A 26,382-nucleotide genomic window follows, 5' to 3' on the forward strand; every position below is an offset into this window, starting at 1 on the left:
AGCTCTGAACATTTTTATACTTTGCATCTTCTGCACACGTTTGATAATTTGTTTAGGTTATATACCCACTGATTGACTCACACGATTCATGCATATTTCTAGCGTAATATAATGCCAAATAGCTTTCCAAAGCTTCTACTGATTACTTTTTCAATAATGGTATATGAGTACTATTTTCCCTACTTTCTCATCATACTTTAATGTTAACCAGACTTTAATTTCTGCCAAGCAGATGAGTGTAAAATAATATATTGTAAATACACTTCCCAAATTACCAGTGAGGTTTAATTACCTTTTTATATGTTTATGGGCTATTGCAGTTTGGGTTTTGTAATTGTCCATTTCCTTTGCCTAGTTTTTTATTGGATTTTTCTTTGCTATGTAATTCTTCATATGTTGTATGTATAAATCCTTTGTTGTGTATACATTGAACTTTCTTTTCTCAGTCTCTTACTTGTCTTTGAACCTGGTTTATAATGTAGCTTATTCTTCAGAATCATAGGACCTGAACCAGAGGTGGAGGAGGTCTTAAAGATACTGTTCAATTTATTTAAGGAACTACATCCAGTATTATTTTCATCAGTAAGAAACTCGTGACCTAATCTTTGCCTTTCTGTCCTCTTATGACACATAGAAGTGACTGAGAAGGACTTGTCCTGCACCACCCTTGGAATGATTCTGGCCTTAATCTCTTGTTGGGTGGTTTAATAATCTGTTTAACTGATTATGACAGGGGCAGCAGCACCACTTAGAGGGTAATAGTAGTATGGATTTCATAATTCAGGCTGTGGGGCTGGGGGATGACATACACACACTTGGGCTAGGCCTCTTATGTAAAACGAAGAGAAGGATTAGAGGGGAATGTTTGCATATGGCACAGAAGTGCTCCACAAATGTTAGCTGTTTTAATATTGATAGAACATAGTCTGGAGATAAACTTTATGGAATTCCAGTGTAGATGGCTTTGCGTTTTTACCAGATTTTGCGTTCACCACCACCACCAAAAATCCAGCTCTGCCAAGCAGTTCAGCCATTTTGTGAGTTTAGGAAAATAAACAGTACCCAGTAAGTGCTGAAATGGCAGCTCTTGGGCCGAGAACCCACAGGCTTGCTCTGTAGTGAAGTGTTGCTGTGCTGCCCTCTTGTGGTTATTTGGGAAGCGGTGATTAAAAATTAAAAACGGAACAATAGCTATTAATGCTGCTTGCTTTCAAAGTCCAGTTGTAAGAGACACTTAATCACTCTATTTTTGCCACCTTCAAAAGGGATTTTGAAGAGATGTCAAATCCTTTTTATCAGTGAGTGAAAAGAAGTGTTAAGCTTTTTTTTAAATAAGCATTTTTCTATTGGAATCGAAAAACTCCCAATTTTGACTTGTCCCTTTTATTTATTTTTGCATTGTATTTCCCTTGTGATGATTGTTCAATCAAAAATTATAAAACTTGTTTGCAACCTAGGTTTTGAGTAATTTTTAGGTAAACTTATTTTTCATGAGGATTCTGTATATATGGTGGTTAATCATTCCTGGAAGTTCCATTTTTAATTGCCTTATAACTATTAATGCTTTTGGAAATCAGGTAATTTTATTACTTTAATTTAGGTGAAAGCTTAGCTAAAGGACTACTCACCCACTAACTTGATTTGTCCCTTTTTTCAGTCCTGTGGACTTCCCACATCTCTTACTCTAAATCAACATTACAAGCTACAACTTAATATTGATAGTATTTAGTATTATCATTCGGCATTAATAGTGAATCTGCATAATATTTCAGGAAATATCCTGTCCTTTGAATGAATAATTAGACTGTCAGTGCCTTAAATGTGAAGGTATTTATAGTTTTTTCCTAAATACTCTTTTTCTGTTTCAACATTTAGAAACTTATTCTCCTAGGAGAGGTATGCAAATTAATTGAGTTATGCCTTTATTAAGGCTTATTTTTTAAAAAGTTTTTTCCCCTGAATATTATTTTAGGTCTCTTAATTCTGACTTGTTTCAGAAATGATGGGAAAAAAAAAAAAAAAAACACTTGGTCTCACTCTCATTCATATCTTTAGCTCATTTTGTATAGGATTGGGGATACTTAACATCCCTTGCCTTGAATTTGGCTCTTTTGGTTGGATTTTTTATGAACCATTTGAAACATTAAAAAGATTAATACTTAAATAACGAATGACTATGAACTCAACCACTCAGCCTCAGTCATAAAACCCACCAATATCATTTTTTTTTCTTTGGTCTGCGTCAGCTCTTAGTTGAGGCGTGCAGGATCTTTTTTTGTTGTGGCGCGGGCTCTTCCTTGTGCGCAGGCTTCTCTCTAGTTGTGGCGTGCAGATTTTCTCTCTCTAGTCATGGCGCGTGGGCTCTGTAGTTTGCGGCACGCGCTTAGTTGCCCTGTGGCATGTGGGATCTTAGTTCCCCCCGACCAGGGATCGAACCCACGTCCGCTGCATTGGAAGGTGGATTCTTTACCACTGGACGACCAGGGAAGTCCCCTACCAATATTATTTTCTGATTACATCTGCCTCCCTCAACACCCAGAGATAAATACAATTGTAAACTTGATGTTTATCTTTTCTTGGGTTTGACTTTCAGAGTTACTAATTTTTTTTTTTTTTAATTGCACCAGTAAGTAGTTCACGGAATCCACTAGGTACTTCAAATAACCCATCCCATAGAGTAAACCACTGTTAGCAATTTGGTGATTAAAATGTATTTATGCACATAGACACAGATGTGTTTTTTACCTAAAAGGTGTTATATGTATTTTTATGTTTCCAGAGGTCACTTTCCTACACAAACACAAATACAGAGCTGCACATGAAGGCATATATACAAAGATATTTATAGTTTTATTGGTTATAGTGAACAATTTGGAAATCTAAATACTCAGAAATATAGAGGTATGGAAGTGCATCACGGATATTTGTCGCTTGTTGGTTAAGAGAACAGTTTAAAAATAACCTAAATGTTCCATTAATAAGGGGGCAGTTTAAATAAATGTAGTGTATTCATCCTATGAGGCAGTTCAAAGAGAATGAGATATTCATATACACACATATACCCTGATGTGGGAATTGGCATTGGATATTTCCCTCACATTTGCAATGATTTATGTCACAGATTAAAAGAGGGCACAGGCCTGAGATGATCTAGGACGGAGACCCAAGCCATGGAGGCCAGAGCCTACACCTTTTAACCGTACTTCCTCTCTTTTCCTCTTGCCTGGTGACCACCTTCTGAGTGGTCACAGGTGGAGAATAAGTGACTTAAGGTGCCTTAGTCAGCTGGACTAGTCAGCTTTACTGTGCAAAGGACCAAGGAGTCAGTAAGTATAATGAGGCCTTGTAGGTATTTAGTTGCTGTTACAGGGATGCCTGACTGGTTTTGGATGTTGTGTAAGAGGGATAACGTTTATTTTCTGAGTCTCTAAGGCTTTGAACTCTTGTGGTAAAATAGAATATGAGCTAATTTTAGAGCCACACTTGAGGTGGAATTCCTGCTCCCCTCCCCGACTCCCCCAGCACTTTCTAGTTTTGTCATTGACCAGGTTATTTAAAACTTCTCAATTTTTTCATCCTTCACATGGGAATAATAGTGTCTAAAAACATTGTTCTGGGAAATAAGCAAAATGAACATATAAGGTACTCAGCATATTGCCTGGCACCTGTTAGATGATCAGGCAATTAATAAGTGGTCTTCCCCTTCTGCTGCCCTCCCCAAGGTAGGCATCCTCCCCCTCCATTTATTCTCATTGCTTTCTCCTCTTAACTAAAGTCCCCTCAACTGCATTGTGCTTGCTGTGGATCACACTGCACATTTGGGTCAATTCCCGTTCCCAGTGTACTGTCCTGTTCATTCTGTGGACATGTTTGTTAAGTGATAGGGCCTCATTTCTAGTTTGGAAGGGAGTGGTGGTAAATAACAAAAATACAAAGCCTCTCTCTCTCTGTTTTTCTTTTTTTTTTTGAGCCTTTCTGGCTACATGCCATGTGTCTTTTATCTCCGGGTTGCTAAACTCGGGGTTCTTTTCTGCTAATGTTACTCTAGGATGTGGATTGCTACCTGCCTCCTCCTCTGATCTGCCTCTCCTAAATGAAAAGATAGTTTTTAAGCAGAAGAGTTGAGTGAGCTGTCCACTTTTTTTCTGTAGAGTCCATCAACTTTAGATCTTTTCGCTTTAGAGTATCCTCATTCCTACCAGCATGCCCACGAATTACTTTTTAACTGTTGGAGAACAGGGGGTGGTATATTGCCTTCAGTCTTCCCTGGCCGCCTTTTTTTGTGTGTGTGTGTGGCTTCTGCTTTCATCTGCCTACTTACCATTGCTCTTTCCTGGGAGGGGTTTGGAATGAGGAAAGGGTGGGGGTGTGTGGAAGCCAATGGCAGTCTTTATTGGGTTAGGCTCTTTGTTTATTCTTTTCTGTTAAGTCTACCAGGTCTGGGACTCACTGCAGGAGATTTCAAGCCAGGAGTTCTGGTTTGGGGTTAGTGTGTATGTTTTAATTTGCACCTATTTTTGAGAACCACTGATTGGATAATTGCAACCAGATTGCATTTTTATTCTTTGGGTGACTCTGCCTTGGTTTTGTTTTGTTCTGCGTTGGTTCCTTTCTTGTTTGTTTGTTCGTTCGTTTCATTTTGGTTTGGTTTTGACTTTGTCTTAAGGAGGGAGGGACTGATGATGAACAAATAAGACTTAGTGGATTCAGACAGATGGACCTGGTTTCAAATCCTACCTGTGTCATCTTGGGAGAGTTATTTAACTACTTCTGAGCTTCAGTTTTTCCTCATATGAATGAAGGACAAAATAATATCCCCCTTTTAATTTTTTTTTAAAGAGCTAATCTATATAAATTAGGTGGCATATGGCATCATGTACATACTCAGGAAATGGTAGCTATTAGGGATGTTGAGAATGGGACTAATGACATTGTTTGCAAATAACACTATAAAAGTGAATTAGAAAATTTTGATCTTGTATTACCAAATTACTATCTGCTGTCATATTAACGCTACTATCTGCTGTCATATTAACACTAGGATTTTTATTTTAAAACAGATTTATGTGGCAGTTCTTAAATTTTTATTTTATTTTTATTTTTTTTAATTAAGTCATTCGGCATCTGAAGAAGCTTCGGGTTCAGACTCAGGCAGCCAGTCGGAGAGTGAGCAGGGCAGCGATCCAGGAAGTGGACATGGCAGCGAGTCAAACAGTAGTTCTGAATCTTCGGAGAGTCAGTCAGAATCTGAAAGTGAATCGGGAGGTTCCAAATCCCAGCCAGTTCTTCCAGAAGCCAAAGAGAAGCCAGCCTCTAAGAAGGAACGGATAGCTGATGTGAAGAAGGTATCGGCTTTGCTGTACAGTACGAACGTGCTGTGAGCTAGGACCAGCTAGCAGACCTTTGTTTCCCACGGAAAACTCCTTAGTGTATCTTGATAATGAAAACTCACCTACAGCCACCTTTTCTAATAATATACTGTCTGTGGGTCTAAATGGGGAATGCTTTCTGCTGTACTCATTAGACACAGGGCTATAAGGAAAATAATTACATGAACCATCAAATTATAGGGCAGAAAGACCAGTTTTTGTTGTCTTGGTTTTTAACATTTAAAAAAGGTGGTTAAAATATATATTTTTTAGTACAGCACTGAATTATACCAGAGAAAGTCATTCACAGATGATTGTGGAATGCAGTTGTAGTGTGATGGATAATCCCAATCCAAGAATAAGGGTAGTTTTTGTTCTATTGAAGAATGGAAGGAGAAATACTCCTCACAGAAAAGAAATTATCTGTACCTAGGCAAGGTAGGTATTCTTTGCTTAACGAGAATCTTCCAGCAGAGAATGCAAAAAGGCAAAAATTGAGTTGCATAGCATTTTTTCATTGATGTCCAAACTTTGGGATGCGTCCCTTTTGGGGAAGAATTAATGACTTGGTCTAGTTAGTCATGAGAAATGCAGCTGATCTTTTAAAATTCCCTTTTGAGGGAATTAAGTTAGAATCACTGAAAATATAAAAACGATTGCTTTTAGAAATTTAAAAATAAAATGTCTTAAAGAAACTAAAAGCTTTATGCTAAATCAGTTTTTCTTCTAAAATACAAACCTACATCTGCACACAAAGATTTTCGTAGCGGTACAAACAATTTAAAATTACCTGCAAGTTTTACAAAATAGCTTCAGCAATCCTGAAATTAAAAAACAAAAACTGCTTTTAACTTTTGAGACAGAATTGGGATTAACTGTGTTATTTCATTTCTTCTATTCCCAGCGTAGTCATTGCTTAATGGTAAGTGACGCTTAAGAGCTGGTGGGAGGTTGGGGAATGCTGTTAGTAGTGTTAGGGATAGGAAAATGAAAGCTGTCCTTGCTAATTAACTCATCACCAGAGAAGTGACCTTCTAACGCTCAAGTGTTGTGCTTTGTTGCCTGCTCAGTGTGTGGGGACCTTTCACAAGAGACATTTCAGGTGGTGACCTATTTCAGAAAGACCCTGAATGTAGAAGTACCACTTAGAGATCTTCTCTGAGTGTCATTCAACTCAGAAATTTACCTGCAGAAGGTCTTGCTTGGCCATCTTTTAACTTTCTTCTATACAGGAGAGAGTTCTTTACTTGCAGAGAGTAAAGGAAGCCATAGAAAACACGACTTGCGTCAGGTGTTGAAAACTTTACCGAAATCATGCTCACTGTCTGGAATTCACAGTTTAATTGTAAGACCATATACATATATATATATATATATATATATATATATGAAACTCCCTTTAAAGAGATAAAGGGGAATAAGACTGAATTTTAAGATAGAAGTACAGCTTTAGGCAGAAATGTTAAAGTTAAGGTGATAAGTTCCAAAAAGTTAATAAACACATGGATGAATGTACTAGCCAGTTAGAATGATTGGATTGTGACTTTAATAATTATTATTCTAAAATGAGCTTCTAAAGAAAGCTCTTTGTTTTCTGTACACACTTCCCTGTCACATGGTAGCTTTTTATTGAATAGTTGAATTAGATATCATTAGCCCTCAAAAGGACAAACAGGAACACAAGATGATTTTAGGATGTATGCATTACAGTATATACTGTGATAAAGTCCCAACAGGTGACCCTGAATGCCTGTCTAATATTTTTAAATGGTAAAACTAATTGATGTAGTGCCATTTAAAGCATTGAGCCACCCAGTTAATAAAAGCTCATAAATACCTGTGCTGAGTCATTTCATAGCTCTAGGAGAGGTCCAAAAAAGGATGGGGGAGGGGTTGGCAGGCAGCGCTAGAGCAAAGCTCTTTGCTGCCTTCCTCTCTCTGCCCCATTTGTTCAGAGTGTTTGGCATGTGCTGCCTCTTTTGCCTAGATTTCCTTCTGCTTGGTTATTACTGACTCCTGGTTGGACCTTTTGTCCTCCAACTCATATTATTCTAAGGTTGTTAAGGATTTTTTACTTTTATAAACTGAATTTATAAACTGAGGATGCTGTATTACATGATTATATGGCTTCTAGTTCTAAAATGCCTGTTCCTAGAACATCATGCTTGTTACCTTTGGAGGCCTTGTTTTTCTTCAGCTTACTTCGCTTTTTTTTTTTTTTTAAAGGCACTGTTGATTATGTCCTTCCTTGGCTTAGTGACATTATGTGTTTTTGAATCGTCTTTCATCATTTTTGTCTTTTTGGGGGTCCACTTTCCACACATTTCATGATGAGCCTCAACCTGTGGCTTCTCCTCTTGCTTCACTCCAAATATTTTCATGACATTAGCTGTCACCCGTGTTTCGATGACAAGCCCACATTTCTAATCTTGGCTTTCAAGCATCTCTTCTATATGTTTAACTCCTGTTGAGCATCTTCACTTCATTGTTCCACAATCCGTTTAAATTCATTCTGCCTATAGGTGATTGATTTCATTAAAAGAACACACAACATACCTGTTAATAGTTTTCTGTGGGAAGGAGAGTGAGGCTGGGGGTTAGACTAATTGTTAGAGGTAGAAGAAGGGGGGCCTTTTATAATTTTTTATATTTATTGATTTGAGTCTTTTAATAAAATGGTGTCAGTATGTTGTGAAAAAAATGTTCTCTTCAACTGATTCCTCTTTAAACTTTGTTTGATCACTAGTGAGGATTGTTACTAAAAATCAGGTCTTAAAGGCAAAGGGTTAACTACTGTTAGAGAATAAAATGAAGTGTGCTAGAGCAAGGGTGCCAGTGGGTCTCATTCTGAGAACTTCTAGCTAAATGTTAGAAATACCGAATTTGCCTGTATCTGGCATGTTACACATCCTGAAGAATTTAAAAAAATATGCAAATGCACTGATTCTTATTTAATGAGAGTTGGTGGTGGGGCCCTGCTGATTTTTTTGAGTTTCTCAGATGAGTCTTGTGCAGTCGAAGCTGAAACTGAAAGCATTAGGGACTTAAAATTCATCAGTAAATATTTTGTCTTTAGTGGAAGCAGTTGTTCTCCTATGTTGCCATATTATTGCACTGTAAGTTTATATTTTAACAGTGGGTAAGCAGTGTGACCTCTAGTTTAATGCCATTTAGTAATGAAGAGGCATCGTTACAACTTTAATGAGTTCTCGGATAATATGCCTTATTCTTTTTAAAGATGGCCCTTCACTGTCTCATAAACAAAGCTAACAAAACAACCCTTCTGATATATAACCAAATAACTAATTGAATTCTCTTAAATTGAAGTACATGTTCCAGTAATGTAAATAGTAAATGGGGGTCAAGAAAAAACGATTCATGCGTGGTCTATTAATTTTACAGATGTGGGAAGAATATCCTGATGTTTATGGGGTTAGGCGGTCAAACCGAAGCAGACAAGAACCATCACGATTTAATATTAAGGAGGAGGTAAGAAAAAAAAATGTTTTAAGGTGATACATTCAGACTCCTTAATTATCTTATCCTTTTTGACTCTGACATGTATTACCATTAACGAGACTGAACTTCAGGCATGGGAGTTAAGTGACTCGAAAGTGAGCTTTCTCAATCTAATACAGAAGAAAAGCCACATGTGGCCTTTTAAAAAAATAAAATTACCAGAAAGATCATGTCATAGTGAATGCTCTAGTAGAGAGTTAGAGTATTATATAGAACTGGCCTTGAATTCTCTCTTTTTTTTTTTTTTTTAATATTTCTCATAGTGCAGTTGATTATAGCAAGAAGTTTACTTTTTAAAATATCTAGTTTCTAAATCTTCTAGATTTTGTTACCTGGGTAACTAAGCAAATGTAACAGTGGAAGTAGTTTCAGATTTACTGCTGAGAAAGGAAGGAGAGTTTGCTTAACTTAAGTATTTTATTTTACCCAAATGGTTTAAATTTGGTTTCCTAGTTCATTTTTAATGTGCAGTATAAAATGTTTAACACATATTTACTCTCTGATCAAATTGTCAGAGATTGAATAGATTGATGGTTTTTAAAGTTAGTGTTATATACTGGGTTCTGTTGTTTCTATAGAATCAGACCTTTTCTCAGTTTGTGTGATGCTTTTGTGGAAATCCTCTAAGTTTTACCTCTACGTTAGGTTTATAGACTGCATTCTGAAGACACGTTCTTTGGTCTCTCAGTGAAATGTCCCCTCTCTGCATTCTTAGGAGAACTTTGCTATTCTTAAATATATAATATCTTTCTGATGAAAGTTACATATTAGTAGCCAAAGGTTAGTGAGTTTGGGGTAGTAATTGACCATAACACCTGCATTGCATTTATGGTGTTTTATTTTCAGTGACCTCTGAGCTGGTTTACCTTAGCTACCTTTCTTTTTTCCATGTTTGTTATAACCAACCACATCTTCTCTCTTTTGTGTATAAATTAACACATTCTCTGTAGGGCACAAGACTAACAGCAATGGGAGTAGTTTGCCAATTTGCTTAACTTGGGGGAAAAAAAGAGTTGTTCAGATGTCTGTAACTGCAAATTTCCTTGGCCTATGCTGTTAGCAGAGGGCTGCTGGCTCATGACTGACCGTGCTCTTTAATGAGTCTGAAATGAAACAGGTCCGTAGGTACCGCCTTTAATGGCGCACTAAATGTGTGGCATTTTTGTGTGACAGTCTATATCTGCAGCATCCAGTTTGGTCGCCATTAGACATGTGTCTTTTAAAATGTGTATTAATTAAATTTAGGTAAAATGAAAAATCCATTCCTTAGTCACACCAGCCACATTTCAGGGGCTCAGTCACATGTGGCTGCTGGCTGCTCTGTGGGCCACTGCAGATACAGGACATGTCCATCATCACAGAACATTTTATTGGACTGTGTTCTTTCAGAAGTCAAGCTGAAAAAAATATTTCCTGGCGTTAGAGGTAACTCAGCAGTAACAGACAAATTAATTTTCAAAGCAAAAGAAAAGTGAGCACCACCAATCAGATGCTTAGGTTTCTTTCTGTCTAAAAACTCATATTGAATAATGTTATATTGAGTAGATTGTTGAACCAGGGGGTAGTGTTATCCCTAAGAACTGTGAATTAAAGTCTGTAATCATTTTTTCCCCCTCACACACTGAAGGCAAGTAGCGGGTCTGAGAGTGGGAGCCCAAAAAGAAGAGGCCAGAGGCAGCTGAAAAAACAGTAAGTCTTTCATGGGGGAGATTACTTAATTTGGTAGTTTGGAACATGTGAGCATTTCTGGGACTGCCTTCATTGTGTCTGTAGTGCACCCCGGGGCCCAGAGTCCACTTCTGTCTCTTGCTATCTTGGATTCCTGTTCATCTGAATCTGCTGCAGCAGCAGTGGCATTTGAAACCCAGGATTCTTAGTTTTTCACATGTAGGTGTTGGGCTACTTTTTGGGGCAAACCCCAGCTATTCCATCTGATTTGCCCAGTTAGCCCAGTTATTTTTTTTCTTAAAAATGTGCACGAATATCAAACATATAGGCATTTGGTATTCTGTTCTAGATAAACAAGGAACACATTTAGATTGGCTGTTTTTCCTTTTCATTTGTTCTTTGTGTTGGCATGGCAAAGTTATATTGGTTGGACACCCATTTTAGTATGAAATTTCACATTGTCATTTCCATGTAGTTTTACTATTGCAGTTCATAAGCCAGAAAATTTTAATTCATGGGCTTAATGTGAAAGCCCTTTATGATATAGATTATATATTTGTTATTTTAAAACTTAAAAAATTCTACTTATGGTAAAAAAAGTTTGACTTTTTTTTGGGGGGGGAGAAATAATTTAAAAAATCTTTTTTGGGGGGATGTGTGGATCCCTTTGACAAACTAAATTCTACAGCCCGTCTCCTCAGAAGAATACTCAAAACTCTGCACACAAATTCAGGGGGTTCTCATGGTAAACGATTGTCCTTGGCTCCCACTGAGAGCCCCAGTTATATATTCTCTGTTTTAAAGTATTAGTAATCCTTAATTTAAGTGTTTGGCCTAAAGCAAAGTAATGTGAGTTTTTAAAATCCATTTCCTCCTCTCCAAAATAGAGTAATACTTATTCTGCTGACCTAACAGGGTTATTAGAAACTATGCAAAGAAAAGTCAAGTAGTATTTAATATTGCCCTGCCCAGAGGGCAAACGATTTTCATTTGTGTTTTAAATATTTCGTTAGAGTTGGAGAACATGATAACTGTAGGCAAGCCTGTACTTCTTGGCAGCTCAGAAGGCTCTTGTTCTTCCCCAGTCCCAGGGCCTGCTCGGGAGACTCTGTTCTCAGCTTCCCAGGCTTTTGGGGGCTTTTGGGAAGTCCATGCATGTGCTTTTTCCTCCACTGTCTGGCTACACTCTGCTGGTCTCTTGGCTGGAATCTAAATGGGCTGTACTTGAAAACGTGAACTCCTCATTTTTTTTCTTTCTTTTTTTTGGCCGTGCTGCGTTAATTCCCCAACCAGGGATCGAACCCCTGTCCCCTGCAGTGGAAGCGTGGAGTCTTACCTACTGGACCGCTGGGGAAGTCCCTGAACTCCTCATTTTAATGGCTTTATCTGGGTGTGGAGAAGCCTTCCATTTTTTCAGTCCCTGTGTAACACATCAGACTTACTCTTTTGACTGGCTTCTATATTTATTTTCCCTCTCCTATCAATCCTGAGAGCTCTCCAAAGTTGGCAACTCTCAGGGGACTTCATGGACCTTTCTTCCCTTGAGTAGAACCTTTTCATTCCTTGTGGGGGGTTTGTGTCTTCTGTGATGCTGCTTTTCTACCTCTGGGCGCTTCCATAGGAATTTAGCATAAGCTGAGGTTTTCCTCATGCTTGTTTATTTGGGCCCTGGGCTGGCCTCACTTCTTGTCATCCTCTGGGCAGCTGGAGAGTACTAGGGCTTATGGGGACCTCTTCCCTTCTAACATGAATTAGAGGAGGTCCTGCAACTGCTAAGGCTCAGGTTGCAAGGCACAGCACTACGGGGGCCTCTGTGATCTGAGCAAGGGTAACAGAACCCAGTGTGTGTGCACATGAATTTCAGAATTGAGAGACTCACTCAAAGGGAGTGGAAATTTTGAAATATTAGCACACGGAAGTGTTTTTCTGAAACTCTGCCCTGCAGATTGTATCACAGATTTTAAAGTTTTTAAAAGGAGCCATTTTTAAACTTTTTTTTGGAATTAATTTCAAACTGTAGAAAAATTGTAAGAATAAGAGTAGTACAAAGAATGCCTGTGTACTTTACTGAGATTTACCATTGGTTACCATTTTTGCCCCATTTGCTTTATCGTTGTGAGTGCTCTCCTTATATATTGCACACGTTTCAGACTAAGATTCATACATCAAGGTCTTTCACCCCCAAGTACTAAGTGTGTATTTCCTAAGAATAAGGATGTTTTCTTTCATAAGCACAATACAGTTTTAACGTAAATAGATTTAACATTGCTACAACCCCTTGGTCTAATTTATATTCCCATTTTGTCAGTCAACCCAATAATGTCTTTCATAATATTTTTCCACCCCCACGACAGGATCCAATCTAGGGTTAAATATGTGTTAGTTGTCAGGTTTCATTAATCTAGAGCACTTTCACAGACTTTCTTTGCTTTTATGACATTGACACTTCTGAAGGTAGAGTCTTGGAAGGGAGTAACTCCCCTTGAGTCATGTGAATTAGCATTTTAAAAGCTTAGAAGAGGAAAACATTTTTTGAATTAGTTGGCAGTGTTGAAAATTGAGGGACGGTATGTACGAATCTAGATTTCTAGTTTTTGAGAAAAGCTGTCAATGCTGCCCCGTATAACACTGGTCTTTGTAACCTTTGGAGAGGCCGTGAGTTCTCCATTTGACCCCATTTACAGTCCTTACCTGGCCCCAGTGGGTATTTGAGATTGTAACCCCTGACTTAAAGTCATACAAACAAAATTTTGCGTTTTGCTTCACCCACTCATGCTGTTTTGATCATTGAACCCTTTTTTATGTGGTCCCTATGAATGTTACCCTAATTTGTGAAATGTTGTGTGGGATTTCTCCTGACTCGGGACGGTCCCAGTAGTGCTTAACCCCACTGTACAGTGGTTCCAAAACCCTCTCTCCCAACTGGAATTTAAAAAAGTATTTCAGCTGTAATCATTTGAAGCTATTCTCCTGGGATTATAGTTATTTCTCCCTTTCCACTGCTTTGAATTGAAAGTCTGTCACAGTCCTGTGACAGTGGAAGAGAATCCTCGTTAGCCCCAGATTTCCCCTCTTCACTGGGACTTGCTACTGAAAGGCATTCTCTTCGGGAAAATCTACTGAAAATCAGTGAAGTTAAAGCAACTCTTTCCCTCTTTTCCTTACCTGCCTTCTAAAGTGGAGGAGAAAGGAGTTCCCTTCTTTGAGCTCTTAGAGAGACAGTTAATAGGAAGCCTCAGTGGCTCTTGACCAGAGTTTAGGTCCATTTTATTTAAAAATGGCTTTTGTTCCTTCCCTCCTTTATAGTTCAGATTTGATTTGTGTCCTACCAACCACCTTTTCTTAGTAAAGGAAGAAAACTATACCCAGTTAACTTGCATTCTGACTTTTTCCTATCTATTTATATTGCCTTGAGGCCTCAGTGGCCAAATCTTGATATTTTTCTCCCCAGTTCCCAAAATTTTGGCAAAAATTCCATTGATTCCCTTTTAGGGAATCCCATTGATGGCCTCTTAGAGCTGGATCTGGCAATTCAAGTCTCCTTTAATGTATGAAAAATATTTTAATCACGATCTCATATTTTAGACTTCTCTTCCTTGTAGCCCAGCATATAACGTACGGCTTAGTCAGGGAGTCTCCCTCATAAAATTTGCATTATATGAGAAGCTAGCAAACTAGAAGTGGACATCGGTTTCACCTGTTGGAGAGCCAGGGTTGGGCAGTAATCTTTTTGTAATTGATTGCCCTTTTCACCCCTTATACGGAATGACTTAGTATTGCTGGTTGTAACTTACTTTTTTTCCCCCCTCTATTCTGGAAAATTAAAATGAAATTTGAAGTAATCCAGCCAATTTCAAATACGCATACATAAAACTCATTTAGATCTTTTAGCCTCTGATTGTTCAGATCCTCCCAGAATGTGTAAGCCTGGCTTTAATGTTTGCAGATTCTACGGTCTTCAGTAGGTTATGGTTGAGAGTAGCAGGGCTGGGGATTTGACATGTCCCAAACAGCTTGTTCTCCCTGGGCTTGAGTTTCCCCCTACCTGGGAAGAGGCCTTTGGACCAGACGATTTGCTAATTTTTTGTACATTCTTACATTGGGAGATTCTAAGTCCTCCTGGTTGTCTGTAAGTCTACAAATCTGCAGTTTAACTGGAAAACTAGACTCAACATCCATTCTCTCAGTGTTTACTGCCAGTTTAGTCTCCTAAAGTTATGGAAGTGGACCTTATTAGCTACCCCGATATAGATTCTCAATTTCTGGCAGAGTTATGTAAATTACAAATAATACTTGACTGTGGATCTTTCTCATCTGATCTGCTCTCCCTTAGGTCTTACGTGCATGTTCTTTCAAGCTTGTTTCCTGTGAAACCACTTCTCTCCAGTTTGACTGTGTGAGTTCCTTCTAAAGGGTAAACTGTTCTGGACTTGGCCCAAGGGAGACTGTAGCCTTAGGTGCCAATCTCCCAATTGCTGGACATCTTCGTTTTTTCCTTCCTGGCCGTCACCATCTATTCCTTGGATTCCTTAGCAGACATTTATTGTACGAGGCTCTAGGCAAGGAGAATAAAGCAGGTGCCCAGAGTATAGTTTGCTTTAAAGAGAGAGTGAAGGGTATTAGGTGACAATAGTAGGCCTTAATATCTTACCAGTCTGCTTCCAAAAGCACCCTACCTGTCTGACAGTCTGAGAGGACTCATTCTTTAATTATTTCTTTATTTAACAAAGTTGTATCTCCATTTGCCTGCCTTTGTGCTAAGCTCTGGTACGAGGATACCCTGCCCACGTAGAGTGACCTACTATTAGGTAAATGGATATGAAATGGTAGTGCCAGTAGAACTTGAGTAATGTACGTGGAAGTGCTCCACTGCCTTTTCATGGAAGGCTTGAAAAACATTTTTTCCCGTAATGTTTCCACTAATTCAAGTGTAGGGTGGCTCCTGGACCTTTTAGGAAGGTTCTTCCACTATTACTTTGACTTACTCTCCCATGAAGAATATTGATTTGACTTTGCAACTTGGCAAGGGTTGTCTTTAGCATAACCTCATTTTCTATACACAGACCCAGAGGCACAATGGTAATTGTTTTGTTTAGAGAGAACCCCAGGTTCTTGCCTATTAAATTTTTTTTTTTCCTCTAGATATTTCATGCCCAGTAGCTATTATATATGCTCCTTCCTTCTTCCCTGCAGGTGAGAAATGAGCTGAGTTTATGTGATGTCTTGTTTGGTATTCAAGTAAACTTCAAAAACTGTTTGGGGATAGTAGGGCACCTATAAGGTATGGCTCTCCCAAGTCTTCTACGATCTCGAGGAGCAAAAGAACACCTACTGTATTTAATAATTATTAAAAGCTACTTCATTAGTTGAACAGGTTATTTAGTAGGTGGTAGGTTTATCACTGAAAAATAATTTTGGGGATTGTTTTCTCAGTATATTCTAAAGATGTTAAAATAACTAGTATAGTAGTTCTCAAGTCTCTCACTAGTATCAGCACCATCTGAATTTGTTAACATTCAAATTTTTAGGCCTCACATTACACCGACTGAATCAGAAACTGGCTGTGGCCCAAAAATCTCTTTTAATAAGCCCTTGAGGTATTTCTGATCCATGCTAAAATTTGAGAACCTCTGATCTAGTATATATTATGGCTTCAATCTGGTCAATGATAGTAGTAAATAAAAATAGAATATTAGAGATTTAGCAGCATTTTTTTTTTTCAGAACAAATGGTTTAAAAAATAACAGCCTTAGCTTCCATTTTCATTTATTTTTGATACCAGATATAAAATAGGAATAGATATTACACAGCCCAGGAAGGAACACAACCAAAATTTAAATGGAGCTAGAACAAATCTTTTAGCATAATATCTAAAATATACATGTTCTGCCTTTTTGGCTAATCAGATTGTCAGATTTGTCAGATTCTTCAAGCTAAACAATCTTGAAGAATTCTTTCAGAAAAAAAAATTTTGCTTTGCTTTTGATCACAGAGAAAAATGGAAACGGGAACCCTCAGAAGATGAACAGGAACAAGGCACCAGTGCAGAGAGCGAACCAGAGCAAAAAAAAGTGAAAGCCAGAAGACCTGTCCCCAGAAGGTGCAGTGTTTGCTTGAACGTCTCTGCTTCTGGTCGAGCTTAGTTTGTGTTAGATTGAGAAGGACGATGTAGTGCTAGCCCGAGGGCCTTAATTGATGGGGTACAGTGTGTTGTGATTCCGGATTTTGAATGCCTGGTTAACTTCTTGCCAGCCTGCATCATTAGCAAGTAATTAGATTACTGAGCTACTTATATTGATTTTGTGTGTTTGCATGGTACGTAGCTCAGAGTGGATCTTACTGTTCATACTCCAGGCAGACTAGTTATGAGGAGCGAATGTGTCTTCCACTCTTAAAAAAAGCTCCCTGTGTATTTAACTAGTGTACAGGTTTTTTTTGGGAGAACTAATTGTTAAGTCTAATTGGCGGGTTCAAAGCATACTTTACTGGTTATTATCCTGTTCTCATAATCTTTATAACGTTAAGCGGAGAATCTGTGCAGAGAAGGAAGCAGGTGGAGATGAGAGGAAACTGGTAATTTTTGATCAGACATATGGCATTGAAAGATATTGGTGATGGGGAACGGAAGGCAGGAGGCAGAGAGGCCCCAGGAAAATTTACCTCCTTGCAGTATTGCTTAGGATGAGTTTGGCAAATAATTGACTTTGGGCCAGATCCTACTCACCACCTATTTTTGTATGGCCTGTGAACTCAATATAGCTTTTATAGATGAACATTTGTAGTTTGGTGATGGGGAACACTAAATTTGAACCCTAGTGAAGTGAAATGTTATCCCTTCAAAAAGAATTCTATTCTTCTCGTTAGTAGATGTTGTATCACACAAAAAAGTACTCAATGATTATTATTTTATTTTGACTTTCATCAATAAAATATTTGTTAAAATTTATTTTCTCTTGTTATATAAGTACCTATGTAGTGGCCTCAACTTTGCCTCTTGTCTGAGAAAGTAAAAAATACTTATCCTCTGGCCATTTACAGCAAACCTGTGTCTATCCCTGGCTTAGGACGTTGTACCTGACCCCTCACTCACCTCCCACCCCAGCAGGGAAATTCATCAATGAGTTTTGTCTCCTTTCTTCTCAGTTTCAGTTCTCAGGGCTGGAATCCACTCCAGTTCTGTCTTCTAGATTTTACCCATCATTTACTGAACCTCTGATCATCTGTCTGTGTAGTGTTGGTTGTGGCAGGTATGAGAGAAACAGGTGACTATGATTGTGAGTTTCCGTCTCCCTCTCTCTCCTTTCACCTTTTTACCACTGATGGAGAACTTGGGGATTTCCTTTTGAGAGCTCCTAGTCTGTGGCTCTCAGTCCTGGCTGCAGGGGAGTCACTAGAGGGGCCACCTCCTCAGCCCGTTCCATTGGTCTGTGGCAGGGCACAGTCTCTCAGGTAGCCTTCCTGGTATATTTTATGTACATAGGAGAAAAATATATGTGTCTTTATTTCTTGTCCTTTACTTCCTTTATACAGATGATAGCATTCCATGCATCTTTCTCTGCATTTTTCTTTCATTATCTTGGAAATCTTTCCTTATCAATGCACAGAAAACTCCCTTTTTTTTTATGGTTGCGTAGTATTCTGTTTATTGAACTAGTTCCCAGTTGGTGAATGTTTAGTTTTTCTAATCTTTTGTTATTGCAAATACCACAGTGAATACCTTACTGTGCCTGTATCAGTCTATATCTGTAAAGTCGATTCCCAGAAATAAAATTGTAATTTTGATAGATATTTCCAAATTGCCCACCAGAGAGCTGCCATCAGCAACGTGCTGCATGTGTATTTTTATGTCAGGTGATCCTGAGGAACAGTTGAGAACCGTTGCCTCAGAACCCACAGTACAGTTGTCCCTTCGTCCCCTGCGGGGAATTGGTTCCAGGACCCTTGTAGATACCGGAATCTGCAGATGCTCAAGTCGCTTCCTTATGTAAAGTGCTGTAGTATTTTCGTATAATCTATGCATCTCCTTCCGTATACTTTTAATCATCTGTTGATTACTTATAATACCTAATACAATGTAAATGCTATGTAAATAGCTGCTAATGCGCAGCAAATTCAAATTTCACATTTTGGAACTTTGTGGAATTTTTTTTTGCAAATACATTTTTGATCCATGGTTGGTTGAATATGCGGATGTGGAACCTGCAGATACAGAGGGCTGACTGTATTCCTATAAATGACTGAAGGGTATCAGCAGTAGAATCACTTTCATGTTTCTAGTGAAGCAGATCTCTAGTGAATTAGAATCTCAGGGAATGGGACCTGGGACTATTCATGTCTAACATTCCCCTGGTTAATCCCTATATATGAACCCTGCTCTGGGAAATAACAATTATATAGATTTGAAGTAGACAGCAGATGATAAAGTAAGGACTTTGCCATTTTTTCTTTTCTCATTTTAGAGCAATGCCCAAACCTCGTGTTAAAAAGCAACCTAAGGCTCAGCGTGGAAAGAGGAAAAAGCAAGATTCTTCTGATGATGAGGATGAAGATGATGAAGCTCCCAAAAGGCAGACTCGCCGCAGAGCGGCTAAAAATGTTAGGTAGGTGATGCCCCAGAAAGTTTTCATTAGTGTGAAGGGAAGGTGATAGTGTAGTTGGCTAGACCTTGGTTCTGGTAAGTCCGGGATTAGGCATTTGATAGGTAAAAATAATGACCTGTGTCTTGAGGTTGTATTCGGAAATCTGGTCAGGGTTCTTGCAAAAAGAATGGTTCTGGCCAATAGGAATATGGAAAGAATAGTGATAACTCATTTCAAGCCTTCATTCCTATGAAGAGAACTGCTTTATTTCAAGTTCATGTTTCGTTGAGGTGGTAGTGATGTTATCTTCATTTCATAACATCCTTTTTTAGGAAGGACATTAGGATTGTATTTTCACTTTTGAATTGCTCTTTGAATCAGACAAATTCTTTTAAGTTTCAGCTTATGTATTGTTATTTGGATATAATAATCTTATCAAGCTTACGATACACTATGAAGCATTAATAGAAAATGAAATAAAGGAATAGAATATGCAAACATAAATATTTTACTTTATATGAATCAAAGGGTATTTAATTTCCTTTTAGAGGATATGCAGGTTTCTTTTCGTCTACTTAAAGATGGTGAAGCTGAGTCCTGGAGTTATTAATAACCTGTTCAATGTATCCAGTTAATACTTTGAAAGCTAGGACTAGGTTTTGAGTATGTTAATGTGTAGCTTAGCACTTTTTCCTCCTATAGCTGTACTGCATCCAGAATTGTGTTTTTCTCTTCTGTAACTCCCAAACCATTTGTTGTTAATATATGGCGGAAGGTTACATTTTAATATTTTATTACCAGGAAGTATGCTCAGTAACTTGAGAATACTTAAATTTCATATTCTTGTTATTGGGAGACAAAATGCAGGGTCGATATATTCAATCTTAGACCTACTTATCTAATAGAATACTAGTAATTTTTTTCATTTATCATGCATTTTCTTTCTTTGTAGTTGTTTCCTTGTTTATACATAGTAATGATCTCATTAAAAAATGAAAACATAGGAGTGTCTTTGTAGTAGTTTTCTATGTCTTGCTTACAGAAATCACTGTAGTCAGTTCTTATTTTGCAATATGAGTTAGCCTTCCTGCAGTTATCTGTGAACATGCATTAATACTTTAAGCAGGAAAAAAAAATGAACTTCGAGCCCACTTTATCATGGCTGATCTGCACAACAGCATGTTGGAGCCAAAAGGGTATGGTTCCTTGTCCTAATGATATCATGTATGGTGATGTTTGAATCTGAAAGGATAGTTTCTCATTTATGCGGCATTATTCCTCATGCAGTTACAAAGAAGACGATGACTTTGAGACTGACTCAGATGACCTCATTGAAATGACTGGAGAAGGAGTTGATGAACAGCAGGATAATAGTGAAACTATTGAAAAGGTCTTAGATTCAAGGCTGGGAAAGAAAGGAGGTATGTGAAGACAACACTTCATTCTTGCCATAGGTGGCAACAGATGTTATGGTAGGGAATCCAGATGTTTATAAACAGGAATAGAATTAAAGATCATCATTGCCTCAGGCACAAGGAACAGCTTACTTTTTGCCAGATTTCTTAATTCCACCTGTGGCCAGGGACCCTTCCCCTTGGCTTTTACCTCCTTGAGTTACTTCTGCTCCTCTTTCTGTTTCTGCTTGAATGCTTCACCTTCCTCATCCATCTCCTTAGCCTGATTCTTGGGTTGCTTCAGGGGCTTCTTGCCACCTTTGCGGCCAGACATGACACCTGCTGCCCCTTCCCTGCCATTGGAAGCTAGCAAATTATTTTTTATATCTGCTCAGTAAGGCCCAAATTTTATGTATTCAGCTCTGAAGTGATGAATTTCAGTCCATGCCTGTATTTGTTGTGAAATGTGGAAGTTTTTCTGACCCACAGAAAAACTGACCTGAGACTGTAGGGCTGTGTCCCATATGTCTTTGAGGTTTTAAAATTGAGCTGGTTAAAGATGTTTTAATATCTTAAAAACCAGTGATGCAGCAGAGATTCTTGATTATTAACATTAAGTAAATCTACCTTTAGTTACTTGTTTTTGAATCTCCTTGTGATAAGTATCAAACGGGTTAAATACATATTTGGACAGTAGTGAAGAATTTTTATATCCAAATTGAGATATCTCACAACTCAGTTTTTTAAAGTAAACTTTCCATATAGGAAATATCAAAATAATACCTAATTCATTTTTCTTTGTCTTTTTTTTTTCATCCAGCCTTACTTGAGGTTAAGAGAGTTAACAGGGAGTTTTGGGTGGATGAGTAATTGGGGAGATTTTAAATTCTCTTACCTTGTTCTTAATATTCCTGGAGAGACAGATTTGTTTTCTGAGTTAGTAGGGACCAAAACAAAAGGATATTGCTGTTCCATTTTTATTGTGTTTGGATACAGAGATTTCTTTGATTTCACCAGCAAATTTTGGAATGTTCTAAGTAGTAAAATTGGGTTTGCATCATGAAAATATTTGAAATTGTTGATCATGTTCATTCTGTATTGTTTGTGAATTTCTGCTTATTTCAAGTCCAAGGATTTTGGTGCTTCATCCATAAAGAGACTCTTTAGACATTTGTGTATTTGGGAAGCTTTTCAATGTCTGGTTTAATATACTTTTAAAAATTTAACTGAATCCTTTTTCAGCCACTGGAGCTTCTACTACTGTATATGCAGTTGAAGCTAACGGAGACCCTAGTGGCGACTTTGAACCTGAAAAGGATGAAGGCGAAGTCCAATACCTCATCAAGTGGAAGGGCTGGTCGTATATCCATAGCACGTGGGAGAGTGAAGAGTCCTTACAGCAGCAGAAAGTGAAGGGCCTAAAAAAACTAGAGAACTTCAAGAAGAAAGAGGATGAAATCAAGCAATGGTACATTATCCATCTTGAATAAAAAAAGTACATTTGCAGCCTGGAGGAAGGGAAGGTTTTTAACTAGTCCATGGAGAACACAGCTATCTAGAAAATCAAATTTTGCCTTTAGCATCTCGTGGAGGCATCCACGATTACGTTTTATAAAACTGTGAGCTGAAGATAGTATATATTTTTGTGTATAGCCACCAAGTGTGTAGAGTTTAATAATAGCTAGCTTATGGAGCATTTTTCAGACATGATCTCATTAATCCTCACAGTAATCCTACGAGATTTGTACTGTTGAACAAAATGTTTTTTGTGGGAAGAGTGAGGTACAGAGCAACTCTGTGAGAGGGCCCAGGATTGGAATTCTGGCAGCCAGAGTCCAAGGCTAACGTACTTAAGCACCTTGTTACTTTCTGTGGTTGTGCTGGGGTAGCTTGGATGTCAGGTGTTAATATTCTAGAACTCTCTGGGTTATGATATACTTTAAACTAATCTTGGTTTTACGCAGTTTACAGAAATGATGTGACAGAAATGTTCTGAAACTGTGATAGCCTGTTGTTTGTAGTTTACTTACAGCTTTGAACATGTTAGGTTGCATCTGAGACATACGTGGGGTCACAGCATACACACACCTAAACTGACGAAAAGAAGCATAAGTTCCCCCCGAAGACATATGTGTCAGTGTCATGTGATGAGGTTATTTTGTGTTAGGAATAGGGACAAATGGGTTCCAATTCCTGTTTTATTACTATGCAAAATATGCTACTTCAGTAAATCAGAAATTTTTTCTTTGAGTCAAAACCAAAAATATGTATCCCTAAGATATGGGTAGTTTGTAAAGCGATTAGAATTTTAAAAATCCTTGAAAGCTATAGCAGTATTCAATTTCAAGTTGCTGGTGTTATCGTTTTATAAGTATGAATAACTGGTTTTCTAAAAAAGCCACATTTAATCACGCCTAAAGCCCATACGTATTTGAAAAAAGGCAAGTTTTCTTGTAAATCTGGAAGAATTTTATTGTCCTTGTCTATTAAGATATATGAATTTATCACATGAATTCATCACACAAAATAGTTATTTTTAGGTTTCTTTATTAATGGGCCACATCAGAGAGAACAACTGGTATGTCCTATAAGTCTAAGGTTTTTAGTGTTTTCTGTAAGTCTTACATGTTTTTCTTAAAATCTCTAGCCTAATTATTAGTAAAAGATTACTAAGGGACATATGAAAGTAAAGACTATGCTTCCTTTCCTACCTTGACTTTGCATTGATAGATGTATATGGATCCCCCAAATCTAATAAGTATTTATTTTTTCTGTCTGTCTTCTGTCCAGGTTAGGGAAGGTTACTCCTGAAGATGTGGAATATTTCAACTGCCAACAAGAGCTGGCCTCAGAGCTGAACAAACAGTATCAGATAGTAGAAAGAGTAATAGGTAAGTACATGGAAACTCATTTAAGCGGTGTTTGAGCTCCAGGAATAATAGAACTTTTTCTTTTGGGAGTAATATATATATATTAAAAAAATGCGGGACTTCGCTGGTGGCACAGCGGTTAAGACTCTGCGCTCCCAATGCAGGGGGCCCGGGTTCGTTCCCTGATCAGGGAACTAGATCCAACATGCATGCCACAGCTAAGGAGGCTGCCTGCCGCAACTAAGATCCAGTGCAACCAAATAAATAAATATTTTTTTAAAAATGCATTTTTGTAGGTATACTTTTGGAGAATAGACAGATGCCTAGATTTATTTTGAAGGAAAGGCAAACAAGCTTTGCCGGTAGATTTGGAGATGGGGGAAAAGAGGCGGCAAGGATGGTGCCGAGATTCTTGACCTGAGCAAATAGGAGACTAGAGGTACCGTTTACTGAGATAGAAAGACTAAGGGAAGAGCTGCTTTTTGGAACGGAAATCAAGAGCTTATTTTGATATTTGTCAGTTTGATATACTTCTCAGTCATCTAAGTGGATAGTATTGTGAAGGCTGTAGCATATGTGAATCTGGAGTTTAGAACTCAGTCTGGGCTGGAGATTTAAATTTGAGAATATAATCCGTATATAGATAGTATTTAAAGCCTAAGGTTTAATGAGATCATCAAGAATGTGTACGGGGTGAGAGTAGAAGTCTGAGGGCATTCTAACTTTTGGAAGTCAGGAAGAAACCAGCAGAGGAGAGTGAGAAAGGACAGCCAGTGAGATAGGGGGAGAGCCAGGAGAGGGAGGTGTGCTGGGAGCCAGGTGAGTCACACGGCTCGGGCAGGAGGAGGCGCTGCCAGTCACAGAGGACTGGGACTTGATCCTTCAGCTTTGCAGCAGGCCTGGCCCTGGGGAGATGGACCCATGTGGTGGTGGCTTCAGGAGAGAGTGAGGGGACAGTATGAAGAAAGCTCCCCAGGGGAGCCTTGTTGTAAAGGGGGAACAGAGAGATGGGGTAAGTGCTAGATAGGCTGCTCTTTCTTTTCTTTTTTTAAGACGTGAGATAGTAGAGTATATTTGTACTCTTATTCATAGGACCTAACATGTCACCATTTTCTTGGTTATGGTGATAACTTACCCAGCTTTCCATTTATTTAGCTGTGAAGACGAGCAAATCTACGCTGGGTCAAACAGATTTTCCAGGTAAGCAAGACATCTTGTTTATAAATACTGTTTAGCATTTAAGAGCAGTTCATGTTTTGCAGAATATTTACAGCTTTGCCACATGGTGTTTCCTTGGTTATACATAAAACAGAATGTCACTCCTCTCCTTTAATTGACAGTTGCTGATCTGTAAATTTTTATATGTGAAATAGCTCACAGTCGGAAGCCGGCACCTTCCAATGAACCTGAATATCTATGCAAATGGATGGGACTGCCCTATTCAGAGTGCAGCTGGGAAGATGAAGCCTTGATTGGAAAGAAATTCCAGAGCTGCATCGACAGCTTCCATAGTCGGAACAACTCAAAAACCATCCCAACACGAGAATGCAAGGTGTGGTGACTGCTGGCTTTTGAGTTTTCAGGGGGAAGGTGTACTGCTACAGAGGGTTGGCCACATAGGTAGATGTTGGGAAGAGAAAATACTACAAAAGTAAGTGATAATTCCTATTTTGAAGTGAAAGAAAATGACTTAACCTTGACATCAAAGGAAAATAATTAAAACAAAAGGAGAGGATGAGTTGTGTAATGGCTTTGCTGACTTCTTTAATCTTATTTACACAATTAGATATATCTAATTTGGAGATATTGTGGAGAATACTGGAAAGAATTAAAGCACTTTAAAGAGAAGTGACGGGAAAGGGGAGTGTCTGAATTCTAGGTTATAAACTAAATATATAGGCTCTTTTATTTGCTAGATTGGTTGTACAGTTCCTTTTCTTCCGTTGGAATTCATTCCCTGTGTAAATTGGTACGCTTGGGTCCTCAGTAATAAAAGTTTATGTAAAACATGGCCTCTTTCTCCAAGAGGTTGACATTCAAATTCATGGCACCAAACCTCTATCTGTGAAAAGCAGTGTGTAAGTGAAGGTCAATGAGTGTGATAAAGACTATTCCAGAACTAGGAGTCACTGAGCCACAGGGATCGTTGAAGGGGTTTTAAAACGAGGAAATTGTGGTGCTTGAAGTGCCCTGTCCTTGAAGAATTGATTGGAGCTGGTTAGACAGACAGAAGGGGGCCCAGGTTATTGGCCTCCCTTGAAAGATATTAAGAGAAAGATGTTGTTATAGTCAGTAGGAGGACCACCGGACCTCAGGGTAGGGTAGGAGGAGAGGGAGGTGATGTTGGCGAGTCAAAGTGTGTATGTCTTGAATGCCTTGGAGGGTATTTGGATTTTATTCTGTGGGTATTCTTAAGCCTACCCTCCTGAGCAGAGCAGCAGGCAGGAAACAGTATTTCGTTTAGAAAGTTTCATCTAACGGCCATTTGTTGGAGACCAGAGTAAGCAGTTGTTAAAGCCAGAAGGTCCCACCAGGAAGGTGTCGTAGAAGCCCATGGAGGGAGAATTAGTGTGAGGACGAGGGAAGTGGCAGCAGCTGGGGTGTCAGATGGGAGAAGCACTGTGGGGCAGACGTGGCAGAAGTGGGCAGCCAGAGGCGTCTGATTCCATTTACTGCCAGCTGCTCACAAAGGAGGGCTGCAACTAACAATAATTACCTTATCAAATATGTTATTAGGATGACACTTCTCATGATGGGGCACTATTCCAGAGAGTGCTAATCTTCAGAGAAATGCTCCCTGAAAAAAACACTATTGTGGCCAAATAACTTTGGGAAGCATTCCTGAATGAGTTTCTCCTGTAAGTTCACAGCATACACAAGAATGTTAGACTTTGAAAAGTCATGAGCCATGAAATTTATATAACTTTTTAATCCATTGTTTCCCAAACTGATTTGGCCACAGAGTCCACATTTTGTGCACACC

General features: G+C 38.5%; 1 protein-coding gene across 9 annotated transcripts in view; it reads left to right on the forward strand.

Annotated features, from left to right (window-relative positions):
* The window catches only part of CHD2 (chromodomain helicase DNA binding protein 2), a 120,292-nt gene that overhangs the window by 13,611 nt on the left and 80,299 nt on the right, over positions 1 to 26,382 (forward strand). For 3 of the 9 annotated variants that reach the window (XM_007164986.3, XM_007164990.2, XM_007164985.3), the window contains 10 exons: positions 5,114 to 5,345; positions 8,772 to 8,858; positions 10,516 to 10,577; positions 16,549 to 16,656; positions 19,016 to 19,156; positions 20,423 to 20,556; positions 21,772 to 21,997; positions 23,320 to 23,420; positions 24,555 to 24,599; positions 24,773 to 24,951. In XM_007164986.3, the coding sequence (XP_007165048.2) occupies positions 5,114 to 5,345; positions 8,772 to 8,858; positions 10,516 to 10,577; positions 16,549 to 16,656; positions 19,016 to 19,156; positions 20,423 to 20,556; positions 21,772 to 21,997; positions 23,320 to 23,420; positions 24,555 to 24,599; positions 24,773 to 24,951 (1,315 nt within the window). Of the gene's footprint in view, positions 1 to 5,113; positions 5,346 to 6,273; positions 6,292 to 8,771; positions 8,859 to 10,515; positions 10,578 to 14,889; positions 14,953 to 16,548; positions 16,657 to 19,015; positions 19,157 to 20,422; positions 20,557 to 21,771; positions 21,998 to 23,319; positions 23,421 to 24,554; positions 24,600 to 24,772; positions 24,952 to 26,382 lie in introns of all 9 variants that reach the window. The other 6 variants (XM_007164983.3, XM_007164981.3, XM_007164984.2 and 3 more) reach the window with 5 other exon arrangements.

Source organism: Balaenoptera acutorostrata, chromosome 3 (assembly GCF_949987535.1).
Source record: "Balaenoptera acutorostrata chromosome 3, mBalAcu1.1, whole genome shotgun sequence".
Classification (NCBI taxonomy): Eukaryota; Metazoa; Chordata; class Mammalia; order Artiodactyla; family Balaenopteridae; genus Balaenoptera; species Balaenoptera acutorostrata.